The sequence below is a fragment of the Neofelis nebulosa genome, chromosome 8 (assembly GCF_028018385.1).
Source record: "Neofelis nebulosa isolate mNeoNeb1 chromosome 8, mNeoNeb1.pri, whole genome shotgun sequence".
In the NCBI taxonomy this organism is placed as follows: domain Eukaryota; kingdom Metazoa; phylum Chordata; class Mammalia; order Carnivora; family Felidae; genus Neofelis; species Neofelis nebulosa.
The window spans coordinates 37,954,089-37,969,689 of record NC_080789.1 but is presented as its reverse complement, the minus strand read 5'-3'; the positions used below and the strand labels follow the sequence as shown (position 1 = coordinate 37,969,689).

The 15,601-nt window shown below is 35.3% G+C and overlaps 1 protein-coding gene across 18 annotated transcripts in view; it reads right to left on the bottom strand.

The window, feature by feature from the left end:
• Positions 1-1,086: 1,086 nt before the first annotated feature.
• Positions 1,087-15,601, bottom strand: part of PPFIA2 (PTPRF interacting protein alpha 2) — a 480,968-nt gene continuing 466,453 nt past the window's right edge. For 17 of the 18 annotated variants that reach the window (XM_058741898.1, XM_058741906.1, XM_058741900.1 and 14 more), the window contains 5 exons: positions 10,755-10,930; positions 9,797-9,865; positions 6,041-6,200; positions 4,720-4,811; positions 1,087-2,468 (listed from right to left, as the gene is read on the bottom strand). In XM_058741898.1, coding sequence (XP_058597881.1) covers positions 4,753-4,811; positions 6,041-6,200; positions 9,797-9,865; positions 10,755-10,930 — 464 coding nt within the window. In that variant the 3' untranslated portion in view covers positions 1,087-2,468; positions 4,720-4,752. The remainder of the gene's footprint in view (positions 2,469-4,719; positions 4,812-6,040; positions 6,201-9,796; positions 9,866-10,754; positions 10,931-15,601) is intronic. The other variant, XM_058741902.1, reaches the window with a different exon arrangement.

The following is a 15,601-nucleotide window of genomic DNA, read 5'->3' as shown; positions in this document are numbered from 1 at the left end:
TGAAGGGACACATTAGCAAGCAGGCTCAAGTTATTTTCCAATAACTCGGTGCATGAGACTGGGGAGGAAGTACTGTTCCTGCATCTGGTTGAGGAAATTTATCTCCTCCGAAGAGTCAGAGGAAGTACTGTTACTTTCATGTGACTAAAAGTGGGGCAAGAAAGATACACTTGAGCTGTTGGACTGCCTAAAATTTGGTAGGAAAAAAAGGAATTTTCTCTTACATACTTACCATAAAGCACTTTCAGTAGATAGTACCTAGAATATTCTGGATTAAATGTATCTTTAAAAATAACGATATAATGTTACCAAAAATACAATCATTGTATTTTCTGAAATAAAGTCCTCATGACCTTTTCTTGGTATCTTCATAGAATATTTTACTGTAAGACATTGGAAAAATTTAAATAAGATTTTCTTTCAAACCTATGGAAAAGTGTTTTCCAGTTATTTTGCTCCAGACAATACATTAAATATATAAAAGATCTGCTTTATATCTAAGAAGCACTTCTGTTTATATAAAATTGTATTTGAGAAGGCTCTCATCATTACAAATGTGAAAATTCATAAGTTTGATAACTGGTCAGAAGGAAAAATATTGAGGTTCTGAGCTTAATCCAGTAAATGGATTTTAGATTCTGGCACAAATTATACTATAAGTTGAAGAGTATTTTATGTTTGTTTTGTTTTTCTTTTTGTTTTTTTTTTTTTTGAGGGAATAGCTAGATCTTTTTCTCTCTATACATTAGAATCTATTATAAACGATTAACATTTCTTACTGGATATTCTCTAAGTCATGTATTGAGAGTAGATACAGATCTAGTGTGTTGTTATAATATCATAGTTTCTGTATTATATTTCATTTCCCTAAGTCAAGATCCCAGTGATCAGATGAGCTGAGAAAGCTCCTTTGCATTGTTTTCTGCTCAGGCAACATTTCCAGAAAATTTTAAAAATCACCTTCATACGCAAGTTCAGTGCTCCCTCTTGTGGCAGACTCACTTTTGAAGGTAAAAAATAGACTGAGAGTCACTAGAAGACCAATTTTCATTACAGTTTAAATATTATGTGACTAGAAAACAAAGATTAAACAGAGAACTGGAAGTATTTTTTTTTTATTGACAATGGAGAGGGTTTCTGTTACCATTACCTTTTGACTGAATCTGTTAAACAAAAATAGACATCAAAACAAATGTAATGTACGTGCAAACAGCAAATTAAATACAAAAAGGAAATTACTAATGACAGGTCTTGCGCTTCATAAGATCAAGCAGCAGAAAATCAGCAGTTAGATAAATGGTATTATTAAATAGGTTTTACTTTGAAATCTCCCGTATAAACAAAGAATAAACAACAGTAACACCACCAAATAAAGCCACAGGGAAGAGATTACTCTTCTATACTTTTATACACTATATATGTTAATCATTCTGTCTTTCATTTATTTCCTCTGATAAGACTGACTTCAGGGAAGTCGCAACAAGGCCATCTTGGCTAGAAGCTTATAACATTAGACATGAGTCTGGCTAATGCCCTGTTACATTGACAAAAGGGAAAGGTTTCTGGGTTTTTTGTTTTTTTTCAATGGAAATGAGCCTCAGACTCTGCAGTGGTTGACATTCACTGAACAGTGCCGGCTGGCGGTTCGAGATATCTGATGAACATGTGGTTCTTAGTAAAGAAGTTTTTTTTTGTTGTTTTTTCTCTTTTTTCTTGGTCCACAGATAACAAGAGAAGATGCTATTTATTCCTTATAAATTATTTTTTTAAATATTTGCTCTTGACTCTTGTAAACAGTTTAGCTTTGTTTTGTGTTGAAAAGGAGATCGAGCCATCACAGTGCTATTTCTAAAGATATAGGACATCCCTGATTGCCTTTAAAGGACTATTTTTGGCTCCAGTTCCAGGTTAAATCATTCCTTTTTACATGATCAGAGGCAGGTTTTCAGCTTTAAGTATTGACAGACTTGAAGGAGAAACATATCGATTTGACTGTTACAATTCAGAAACTGTAAAAATGGTGGAATGGTAAAATACAAACAGTACTTGGAATTGTCAAATGTTTGCACTCGAGACTCCATGAACCATATATTTTATTTTTTTAAAAATCATATTTATATCCATTTACATAAGACTTACACATTTAAAAAGAAATACATACACAGTAATACATAAATGCCTAGTATTTTACAATAAAAAATGAAAAAACGAGTGGCTCCATTTCATAAAAGCATCTGTTGTACAGAATTTATGACGTGGATGATGCTTATTATTCAAATGACTTAAGCATTTTCTTACAATTGTAGTAAACTAATCAAACTTAATATCTGAGTCCCCCAAAATCACATTTTCAGCATAATAAACCACTGGTGGTTGTTTCCTTAGAATTCAGTCTTCACAAAGGTTTTTACTGTTTGTCTTCATAGATGGTAGTGCACTTTAGGTAGAGTAGGCTGAAAAGACGACATCTGAAATATTTAATGAACAGTGTTAGTCTGCTGTCAGCTCCCGGACTGGAAAGTCCCCCTGTGCCACCAGTGAGACTCCTCCATGGAGCCTGCCTACTTCCATCCTAGGAGTCTACAAACGGAACGCCATCTAGGATCTGGCCGATAGCTGGACATAATTAACATTTGCTCCTTCTCCAACTTTGTGCAAGCCAATTTAATAAATCACAAGATTTGCTCAAGTTTGTGGAAAGCATGGCAGTAAATATAAACAAAGGTATTCATAGAAAATGTGAGCAGTCCTTTTTAAAAATCTGCAGCTTGCTCATCAGTAAATTCAGTTGAGTTGACTTCTTTCATGGAATGGATTCTTATTCTAGTTCATATCTTTTAGAGCTCTTAAAAAGAAGACACCTTTATTTTTTTCTTTTCTTTCTTTTTTTCTTTTTTTTGAAATTGGGCAGGGGGAAGGGCAAGCTGAGAGGGAGAGAGAGAATCCCAAGCAGGCACTGTGCTGTCAGCTCCGAGCCCAAAGTGGGGCTCTAACTGACAAACAATGAGATCATGACCTGAGCCAAAAACAAGAGTTGGACGCTCAACCGACTGAGCCACACAGGCGCCCCTGAAAAGACATCTTTGTTTACTTGTGACAAAAACACCATATTTCAAAGGATCTGGATCAGTGTCTGGATCAGTGATGTGGCATCACTGATTCTTCCTGTCATAATATACTTAGAAAAAGCTCACAATTTCTATTTCTGACACAAATGAAATGATAAATAATATGTTCTGAATTATTTTAATAATAAAAGTGTTAATGTTTCGTCAAAACAGAAACTGGCTGTCCTTGATTGGGTTATTGTAAACAAATACCTTTATCTTATTTAATGGTAAAAATTAGGAAATATGAACTAGAATGCCATGCACAAAATACAAACTGCAAATAGCTAAAGAGTAATTCTACCCATCAGTCAAAAACTAAGAAGCGAGCCCTATTCAACATATTAGTCATTTGTAAATTAGTGAAGTATTCAGTTCCTGGGGAAATTATCATGTTATGTGTAGAAGCTATTACAAACAGTATTTTGGAAAGCCTCTTATTTAGCCAAATCATTATATACTTTAGATCATGCCTAATTAGATGCCAAATTGTATACCATAATTAAATTTTTAATGTTAGGGTTTTACATTCTGAAATTAAATCTCTTAAAGCTTTTTATTTTATCAGCAGCTTCAAACAGTGACCCAAATAAGGCAGCACACCAGCTCCCATAGTAGGCCCCAAAGACCAACAAGAAATTGCATGGAGCTTTCATTCAAGGCGATGAATAAACAACACAAGATGAGCTGTTCCTCTGCCTGTAACTGCTTCTTCTCCCTGTCCCTGTGCACGCACTGGGTTCTAAATATTGCTCTAAAAAGTCTTTTTCCAAAATATTAATTTATTATAAATGGCAAATATTTTGGTAAAACTCAGTTTTAGGTTAAACAAGTTTCATGAGCATTTGACATGTACAGCCTAGGAAACCACAGGCTTACTACCACCGTTTTTCAAAAAAACTCCATTTTTATATGGACTTGGAAGTAGATCCCATCAGCCAGTATTTCTCTAAATACAAATGCCTAATACCTTATAATTATATATCAAGGTTTTAGTCCTATTTGCCATTCTTAGAATTTCACTTTGTTCCTATGCTGTGAGCCCCAGATCCTTAAAGCTCATATTTGTTTTCAGCAAATATAAATCAGTGATGAAAAACAATACACTGAAATTCAAAATTATCAGTCATACGTTGGCTTCTAATAATAAACTACCTCTACATCATTTACCTGCTTCTGCTGCTAGTTGATTCCGTGTACCTACTAGAATCACTTTCTGCTTGCTTTAACTTTCCCTATATAAAATATTCACTTAAAAGTGTGTTACTCTGTGAGTGCCGAATTCTCTTCAATAAAACGCTATGTGCGTCCGTATAAAATGCTACTGAAAAGTAGATGGCGGTGGCTGGGGCTGCGACCTGCTGATGTGTAATAAGATAGTGATAGGCCTCCAACAGATGGACCTTAAATCAGAGCAGACAGATGGTGATCAGAAAGATGAGATTAAGAGCTACGATATTAAGACTCCTCTTCCACCCTCTAGCAGTCCAAAAGGGTCATCTCCCCTCTGTACTGCCAGGCCATACCAGAGAGTATCGTGTGGATTTACTACTCTATGTCGGTTCCATTTTTGGGTGGTTTGTTTTTTTGTCAGCCGAGGAAAGCTACTCACAGCAAGTCAGTGCTGCCTCCTTTGAGTGGCTTGTCAACATGAGTATGTGCGAACAGTGGAGTTGTCTAACCTCTGCAGTCTTGATGAGGCAACTGCAAACGGAGAAAAGGGCTTTAGAGGAACTTGGATGATTGAGTACAAAAATCTCAGATGAGAAAGATTATCCCCTGCGTAAAGGGATCCTGAACATACTAGTAGACCTTCTTTCTCTCAGACATCAGCCACTCCTATCCCTTCCCGCTAGACCAAGTTACTAATGAAAACTTATTCCATTGTGATTCGACTGTACTTTCGAGTTGCTGTGTATTCCTCCTTAGATGAAGCCTGTAACAAAAGCAGCTCCCCATGGTGTTTCTGTTTTTGAAGCAAAGATTGCTCCCAGAGAATTCAGGATAGAGGATTTTTTCCCCCTCCAAGTGCTGAAGAGCTTCTTCACTAATTTTAGTTGCAATAAATTCCTCCTGAATTTTTTAATATGTTCCATGATATTAACAAGTTAGAAGACATGTAGAACAAAGATCACGGGTTATACTGGAACTGATTTTGAGGGCCATGATAGCTACAACCCTGAAAAGAAATAATGGTTCTAGGCAATTGTCTTAATAAAGAGAGCGGGGCTATTTTTTTTTCTTTTAATGTCTACCAAATAGAAATAATTTTGTGACTGCTATTTCAAAGTGGTCTCTCCTTCAGAATGGCTGTCTTCCTTTGTGAGGTATATAACACAAGTCTAATGTCCACAGAAGGAAATAATACTAATTGGGAAATTACTATTGGCTTTGTGTTTGTTTAATTCTCTTCTCATAGTTGTGCGTGTTTATTTAAGGCCTTCTGCCTTGGTCAGAGGTGAAAATATCTGATGAATCTGGGTTTCTAAGATGAAATACAAAACTTGCAATATTCAAACATGTAGGGAGACTGTGGAGTTAATTTCCATTTACTAAGGACCTTTTAGTCCGAATTCATCTTCTAACTAAACAAATTCTTTGCTTTGAGAATAGAAGAGTAAAGAAACACAAATCATGCAGATGAGTATTGTTCTTCCTAGATGTGGACATTAGCCAAAACTGTCCTTTCCAGGATTTTATAAATTATGTTTAATAATGTGAATGAGGTGCCATGGGTTCATGCATCAGCCGTTTGCAAGAGTCTGTTTTTGATGAAAGCAAAGTAAACTTCAAGCAGAGCAAACCAACTTAAGAATTTCCAGAAAGCTATGCAAAGTCAGAGAACGATACTAGCATTTGCTAAACAGGTAACATGTTTTTTTTTTTTTTGTTTTTTGTTTTACTTTATAAGCAGAAATGCAAAACTACTGTACCATCCGTTGTCATTTTCCTCGACTGCCCAGATGTTGTGGTTAACCTAAATCCAGCTGGTAACGTTTCTGAGGACCCAGGCATCATGCTGATTCCATGTACTTCACGGGGAGGAAACTGTCTTCTCCATGTTGACCCACGCCTGAAATTCTTATCATCACTCTGCCAGTACAGAATTATAATTGGATGTAATAACAAGTAAACTAGTCCAGGTCCTTAAAACTGTGCACTTAGAAACATGCAACACTGATATCTACAGTCTGTCTGTAGAGCACACCTATGGAATATTATGTTTTATTTGGAGAGTTCTACTGATTCCAAAACAATAACACAGGAGATTTGCAGCAGAAATGCTTTCATAAAAATTTTCCTCTGACTCCAAATCTAAGGTTTGCTATCTGTAAAAGTAAATCGTTTTGAAAACCTAAAGTAAAACCCCAATATTATCTCTTCTTTGTCACACTTTATGCCAACTGATTTTATAGTATGAGATTATATATTTAGTTCACTAAGTGTTACACAAACCGTGTTTGACTCACAAACTTAAATAACTATTTCATGAGTTTTGCTTTTAAGTAAACAAGAGACATATGGGAGAGCTATATTTGATACAGCCTGGATCATATCAGATAAATAACCTATAGTTTGTGTAAGAAACCAAATTTGTCATTTGTTAGATTTCAGCTGATAATGAATTAACTTGTGTTTTATTGAAAAACCTGTGGAGCTTGGAAACCATCCTTTTAGCTCTTTAGACACCACTAAAAGCATAATATAATTCTGGTTGCTGTTTTACAAATGTATTTCTGGCTGCTGATTCTGTTCTATCATAATGATATAATCTCTTCCCTCTCTGCGCATACACAAAGCATCTGCTTAGATACAATGAACTTTCTCTATATTCACAAGGAGTGATATGTAATCTACTGTTTAGCAAGTATTATTCTTTATTAAACACAAATTACTCTTTATGTCAAATTCTAAGGAAAATATTAATCATTCTACGTAGATCTTATCTTCTTATGTCACTATGTTTTTCATGTAGGGAATGGTTATCTATTCCCTGAAGTTAATCTCAGTGTGTGTGGTTACCTTTATTAGCTCAGGTGACTTCATTTTGGCATATAGAATAATAGGTCAATACTTAGCTCAAATTATCATTGTTCTAAATAAGTAAAACTATAAGGTATTCTTCATCATGGACTGCTAATTTAGTTGACATTCAGAGTCAATTTGGAAAAAATGAAATCACCTAAGAAATTATATATATCCATTGTTCTACTAGAATCCATAGCATCCAAATCTAAATTTTGTTTAGATTAGGGAGCCATTTTACAATTTAAGAGATGTCTGCTACTCCTTTTCTCCACTGCCAGGTTCTACATTGTCCTAAGGCTCCAAATGTTTATAAATAGAGAAAAGAAGCAGAAGTTCACAGTTGTGGCCTCTGATTTCTTGGAAATCAGAATTTTGGAAGAGTTGTTGCATAAACATAAACACTCTTCAGTTCTACAAAACACTATATTACAGTGTAGGGATATACAACTCCTGCAGTGTAAGGGTTAGGGACTCAAAAATAAGCAAGTGGAGGATTTAAATCATGATCTCTTTTGCTCTTTTACACTGTCTTCCCTCAGAAAGTTAATGGGACCTATCAGCAACATCAGAGGAAAAAGTTTCCATGAGGTAAGGATAAAGGATACCCACTAACTTGAAGTGAAAGTCTGTAGAAGCATAGGAGCACTTCTCAAATTCTTTCAGTGGGGGCTGAATGTAATCAGCCCCAGAAACAAGCACAGGTTCTGGGTAAGTTGTTTAGCTACTTTTGCTCACACTCAAAAAACAAAAACAAACAAACAAAAAAACAAACAAAAAACTAGGACAAAAGAGACTACAGTGCTGGAATGATAAAATCATGTGCTGTGTTCTTTATTTAATAAATAAGAACAAGATGCAGCATATTTTAAAGGCAGATAGTCACATACCATTTAGACCTTTTGGCTTTTTATTACTTTCAGAAAGCAACACTAACTCATATATGCTTGAGTCTCTACCTGGCTCCTTTGAGTCAATCCACATTTTAAAATGTAGCAATAGGATGGTTCTTTAATTATTTTATTTTATTAAGAATTTTTTTTTAATGTTTTTATTTATTCTTGAGAGAGAGAGAGAGAGAGAGAGAGAGAGAGAGCATGAGCAAGGGAGGGGCACAGAGAGAGAGCAGGACACAGAATCCAAAGCAGGCTCCAGGCTGTGAGCTGTCAGCACAGAGCCCGATGCGGGGCTTGAACTCACGAGTGGTGAGATCATGACCTGAGCTGAAGTCGGATGCTCAACCGACTGAGCCACCCAGGCACCCCAATAATTTTTATCAACATTCCTTTTGCAACTTAAATTTTTTTTTAATGTTTATTTATTTTTGAGAGAGACAGACAGAGACAGAGACAGAGAGCAGGAAGGGGAGGGGCAGACAGAGAGGGAGATACAGAACTCCAAGCAGGCTCCAGGCTCTGAGCTGTCAGCACAGAGCCCGACGTGGGGTTTGACCCCATGAACCATGAGATCATGACCTGAGCCGAAATCAGATGTTCAACCGACTGAGCCGCCCGGGTGCCCCTCCTTTTGCAACTTTTAAACAAGGAGAATAATTGCATTCAAAAGCATGTAGGGCTTATGTAGATTATCTTTTTGATTCAACAATTAAGAATAAGGATTAAAAAGATTATCAAACAACTTATAAAATTAAAATCAGTTAAGTATTAACTGTTTTAAAAATATCAATCATTATTCTGCTTGGACAGGAGTATGGATTTATAGGAAGTTAGCTGAGGTCAAGACTAGAGCTAATCTGTCTATAACCTCCTCTACAAAGGAAAGCTTGGATTTTATAAATCCAAGATCATCTTCCTTGCACATTTGAATGTGAAATAATTGCCTCATTTTAGGATTTGCTGGGTTCATTCACAAAATTATTTTAATCAGCTTTTCTTTCTAGTCAAGAAACGCCTGCATTCTGCAACACAGAATTATGCCTCTCTGCGTTTTCCATTTCATACTCAGGTTTTCTTTCTACTTCTTCCAGAAAAACCCTGTAAAAAACTCAGAAGGACTAATAAAATCCACAGCATCTATCAATGCACAGAGTTCGCTAATGTTCCTTGTATTCCTTTGTCTCAGGAGTCTACTCATATGTTTATTATTTTCCAAATAATTTAAACATGCATATATTATGTTTGGGATTCTTACAGTTCATGTAACTTTTAAATCCTATGACTGTTAAAATGTTACTCATATGTTTTTAAGGAAAACTCAATGTCACTTTCTAAAATAATGAAAAGCTTCCCATTTACCGAAAGCAAGTTTTCTTTTCATTGTAATATCCTAAAATTTATTGTAGGATACACTGATATTTAGGAAGTCAACACACAATTATTTAAAAGCTGAGTTTATCAGGATTAATGTTATCACTGCTTTTTTAAAAAATGTCACTCATCATAATTTTGCCATCACAACTCATGAGAATCTGTTTTTAAATTACTTCTAGGTGTTTCTAACTGCTGATATGATAATATTTATGAATTCATAAAGGTTTTTCCAAAACCAAATGACTAATAAAATTTAATAATTAGGCACAATACTGGGGAAAATTCTAGATTCTATAAAGAGAACAAGCTTCTGATTGATTTTTGAGCACTATGCCTTGAAAGCTGTTTTATTTGTACTCTTAGATCCCTTGTGAATGACAGATAAGGACTTACTTCATCCAGCCGCCGTTCAGTTCCCAGAGCCAGGAGGTTATTGTATTCCCTTTCAAGAATCTGCCTTGCCTGTTGACATCAAACTACAGTTACCATCACTGAGGTCACAGGTTACTTTAAATATCATAGAGATTGTATTCATCTGAGAAAACATTACAATCCTGTTTTATTTAAAGCGTCTTAAGATTTTAGTCCTCCGTGTCTAAAAGCCATTGCAAGTTTTAGTTATAAATACAAGCTAGGGCCATTTTCTTTATAGTCAGTCTGTGGACAGTGGAGAGACAGCTTCACATACATGTCTGAGGTCAAGGGGCACTTCGTTACTTTAATCCAACTGAATATTTTATATAAACTTTGCAATAAATGAAAAAAAATGAAAAATGAAGTTAGACTGCCAAATTTTTGTCAAGTCTATAGAGATAGTTCTCAAACCTGGCAAATGCTCATCATTTGGGGAAACTTTAGATAAACTGGATTCCTATACCCAATCTCTGGATATCTGATTTCTTAGGCCTGTGCTGTAGCTTGTAGGTTTTATTTTAAATTTTTAAGAAACTCGGCCGATTTGAATAATTATCCAGGTTGGGGAACCAGTGGCATACTCATTGTTAAATGTCTGTCTAATTCAGACATGTAAATAGAAATGAACGCCTCTCAGAGAGACAGAGACTGAAAGCCATCTGCCAGGGATATTGTTTTGGGAAATCTGGCATTCAGGTGGAAGGCTGGACTACATAACCTCTAAATCCCTTTTCCTGATTAATTTTATGATTTTGTTTTGGCTAGAAATCCAGTGGCTTCAAATTAAAGCCCCAGTGCCATATTTCAAAGGTTGAGCTGAGCTAACTCTCATTAGGGCTCATGAATACACAGCCAACTTTTTTTTTTCCTCCCTACAAGTGTACTTTATCGCTCTATAAACTAGGGCACAGTGCAACTACAGCGGAAAGGGGCTTGCCTGGGTGTTCTGTGTTGGAATCTGTAGTAACAAAGCTAGGCTGCTGTAGTCAAAGTTCTCATCCAAGGCTATCAGTGAGCCGTGCACACCACTCTCAAGAATATTATTTGCATATTCTCGAAGTCCAATTGCTTGTATCCAGCGAATCACTCGATCGTTGCTCCACACCAACACATCTAGGAAAAGAGGTGCATCGTTTTAGGCGGCAGTATTTCGCACAATAAGCAAAACTACCGGCTGAAATAAGCCACAAGTGTCTGGCCAAGTCAGCATTTATGCTGATTTCTTTATCCACTCCCCAACGCACCTGGCCCCCTTGTGTTGCATTTCATTCTCAGAGCTAACCTGTCCTACTTTTAGCCTAGAAAAAAAGTTGTCTTTTGAAGCGTGTTTGTTATCACTGAAAAGCACTTCCAGCACATGGAATACAATGTCTCATGGTATTTCCTGTTTGGTTGTGGAGCTCCAGGGATCTGTCCCAAGCTTAATGTTTTTTTATTACCAGACAGGAGCATTTCTTATTCCTGCCTTGATATATATAGCTCTTTAGTAAAGACAGAAAAATGAGAAGCTAATATGGTTTTTCATCATTGTTTTTTAACCACTAATTAAATACTGAATATAGACTAGAAGAGCCTTTTTTTTTTAACCTGAAGCAATAAATCAAAGAACAGAAGAGTAAGATAGAACAGGGATTCCATAGTCCGAGATTTACCCCACTATTTTGTCAATTCATTATGTTTCAATCACATGCTGATGCAAAAATCAAGCACTTGGTCAAGTCACAAGTTGTTTTTCCTTTTAGGTTGAAAGTAGCATTTTATTGAGATATAAAACACTTGCAATTTTATTTTCTAAAACTAAAATCCTTAGAGAAAAATGTCATATGTGCCTTTTTCAGACTTTTCAGACTTTTGGAGTGTCATAGTATATTCTATCATTTATATTTTTTCCATTGTTCTCATTATGAGTTCACAGAATTCTACATAAAAATCAGCAAAATAGGCAGAAGACCACAATGTTCCACAGAAAGGAAAGAATGTTAAAGAACTAAGAAGGAAATGTGAAAAAAGATGATAACTTTTTTTTCTAATCCTGTAAAAAGGGAAATAAAACCCAGAATTTAATTTTATGCTAAAATTTAAGTTTTCCTGTTAATTTTTTTTTCTTTGTGAGAGAAATGTATAGCTTTTCCAGAAAAAAAAAATAAAGAATACTCTGGGATATATTCTTCAACTTCAACCGTTTATCATGTTCTTCTCCCCCCATTTAAATTATAAAAGTCTGTAAAAATCAAGGTAGTAGTTGTTTTTGTTTTTGTTTTTTTGGCAGTAGCAGAGAGAGTATATATTGTTTACATTTTTCAAAAACATTACTAATTTGTTCTAATACATTCATTTATAATCAAGTTAGGTTTTCTTATGCCTAATATTAAAGCAATATAGTGATAACTCAGCCCAATGGAGACCCCTTAGGTCATATTCTCAGCCACTGACCTCACACCAACAGTAACCAATATTCTAACTATTCTCACTGCAGATTAGTTTTGCTTTTTAGTTTAGATTTTTTAGTTTTTTATAAATAAAATTGTACAATATGTACTTTTGTGTCTACATCTTTCGCTCAATATGAGATTTACCCTTGCTATAGAAATGGAAGTATCTTATTTTCATTGTTATATAGTATTCCATTGTATAATTATACCACAATTCATCATTCTACTGTTGATAGACATTTGGCTAGATTCCATCGTGGGTTATTAAGGATAGTGCTGCTTTAAATATTCATAGATATGCTAAATAAATTCCATTCTCACAATTTAAAGCCCCAGTAGTAATGTATAAAAATCTGCATCTTTACCAATACTCTGTATTTCTCAATTGTTTTATTTGCCTTTTTTAGCCATTATGGTAAATTTCTTATTGTTATGGGTTGAATTGTGTCCTCTCAAAATTCATATGTTTAAGTCCTAATCTCCTGTACCTCAGAATGTGACCTTACTTAGAGATATGGTTCTTATTGAAGTATTAAAAAGAGATTTTTAGGGTGGGCCCCAATCCAATATGATGGTTTCCTTCTAAAAATGGGAAATTTGGAAATAAGATATGCACACAAGGAAAACACCACAAAGAGCAAGGCAGAGATCAGGGTGATGTGTTCCTTGATAAGGAACATCAACTGACAGAAAACCACCAGAAAGTAAGGCAGTGGCATGGAACTGATTCTTCCTCACAGCTCTTAGAAGAAATGAATCCTGCTAACACCTTAATCTAGCCTCCAGGACTGTGAGACAATACATTTCTGTTGTTTTCCAGAAAAAGTATAAAGAATACTTTGGGAAATATAGTTGCTTTTTCTATTAAAACTGTAAAATAGCCTTTATTTTTAAAGAGTATTTTTTTAAGTTTTATTTATTTTGAGAGAGACCGTGTGGGCACGAGAGAGCACATGTGCACATACGTGAGCAGGGGAGCAGCAAGAGAGGGAGACAGAGAATCCCAAGCAGGCTCCATGCTGTCACCACAGAGCCCACAGATCGTGGGGCTCGATCTCACGAATTGTGAGATCATGAACCGAGCCAAAATCAAGAATGCAATTGATGCTCTACTGACTGAGCCACCCAGGCACTCCTTAAAGAGTATTTTTAAGTTCACAGCAAAATTGAGCAGGAAGTACAGTGTTCCCATATATCCCCTGCCCCATAGATGCACAGCCTCCCTGACTATAAAATCCCTCACTCAAGTGCTACATTTGTTATGATAGACAACCTGCATTGACACAAAGTCCATAGTTAACATTAAGGTTCACGGTGGGTGTATACTCTACAGGTTTGGGCAAATGTATAATGACATGTATCCATCATTACAGCATCATACAGAATAGTTTTACTAAAAATAGTTGCCCTAAAAATCCCCTGTGCACCATTTATTTATCTCTCCCTCCCCACGAACTGCAGGCAACCACTGATCTTTCTCCTGTGTCCATAGTTTTACCTCATTCAGAATGCCACAGATTGGAATCATGTGGTATGATTCTTACAGTATAATCACATAGTACTTTTCTTTCAGTTAGTAGTACACGCTAAGTCACTCCATGCCTTTCACAGTTAGACAGCTCATTTCTTTTTAGCCATATTGAATTTTTATATACAGACCCTTCTAAATTCACATATTAATTAGAATTATATGGCATATCATTAGATTACTTGGATTTTCTATATATCTTTTCTAATCCTTATATTTTTTTAGTTAATGAAGAACATGTGAAGAAAGACCCACGATATCCTCTTCCTACAGTCTTATTACTATTTCCTGTTCCAGTCAAAGCAGAATTAATTTGTTAAGGGAGTAGGATGTTTAATGTCTCCCTCAGACTTTTGCTCTTTTTCGCCTTTCTTCATCAATGCAAGACTTCTTTAATGATCTTTAGTATATTTTATATTACACATATTTTATATATTATACTATATTATACATTATACTGTATTATATTATATATCATATTATAATATATATATTCACTAGGTCTCCCTGGGTCATTCCTAAAGTATATACTTTCCTCTGAGTTTTCTTTAGCTTGTTCTATTGCAGTGTTAAATCTCAGAAAATGGGATATAAATTGGTGAGTATTATATTTTGGTTACATTAATCAACTTCTGTTGATAACAACTGATTAGTTCCAACTGTTGGTTATACTAAACTTGCACTTCAAAAGTTGGGCAGGAACTGACAGCATCAGTTCTCCCACTGCTTTCACTAAGTGCAACACTTTTTTTTAAAAACAAATGTGACAATAATTTCCTCAAAAAATAACAAAACTGTCCAGTTTTCCTTGCATTAAGTGGATCTGCAAATAAGAAGTGTTTGCTCTTTTCTAGAGATGAGTTTATATATTGATAGTCTAAGACATTTGTAGTTATCATATTTCTGCAAATATATCTTCGTTAAGAATGTCATTGCCACACCTGTAGTTAAGAGTCCTCAGATTTACAAAATATTTTTACAAAATAATATGTAGAAAATAATTCAACTGAGTTATAATTGAAGGTAAATACGGCACCAATCTAAGCTTTTCTTTTTCAGAACAGCAACGTACCTTTCTTTTTCATTTTGTAAATCAGATCCCTTTCTATAAATCTGTTTTCAAGCAAAATTTATGCCCTGACTTTAAAGCTTTGTAAGGATCCTCTTGACCTAAACAATAAATGGCTGGAGATCAGTGTTGACTGTTTCCTAGCAACAAATGAAATGTTAGTACATTGTTGATATTCACTCGGTCTCCTCACTTCAGAAAGCTGTTTATTAAGGTCAAGGTTAATTAACACTTCAGATAATAACAGAGACCCCTGGTCACAGTTAAGATTTATTCCTGTAAATGTCACTGGATCAGTTACGGGAAACAGGGGTTATTTATGATCTCACTCACAACCACCCATCATATGGAGCTGTCTGTGTATAATCAAGTGAATCACAGTAGCTTTTCTTAGGGCAGTGCTCTAACCAGCAACTGCCAAATACTAATATAATATTTGGTGTAGGGCCAAATGGGTAATTCCTCCTTCTCTTTTATATCTAGCTATATACGAAGCATTCTATGTGGTGAAACCAAGCATAATAAAATCTACTTGGGAAAAAAAAAACACTTCAGACAGAAAACTAGAAGTGGTATCTCATGGGTAAAATATGTGTGCTAAAACTAAAACATCTTTTGTTAAGTCAAGCATGGACTTCCTTCAAGGGTCTTTGTGTGATCAATTAGTTCCCAAATTTCAGTTCAACTGAATGACAATGTACTGAAAACAACTTGCAATTTCCTGGGCCCCAAAATAAAGTGAAATCTAACAACTC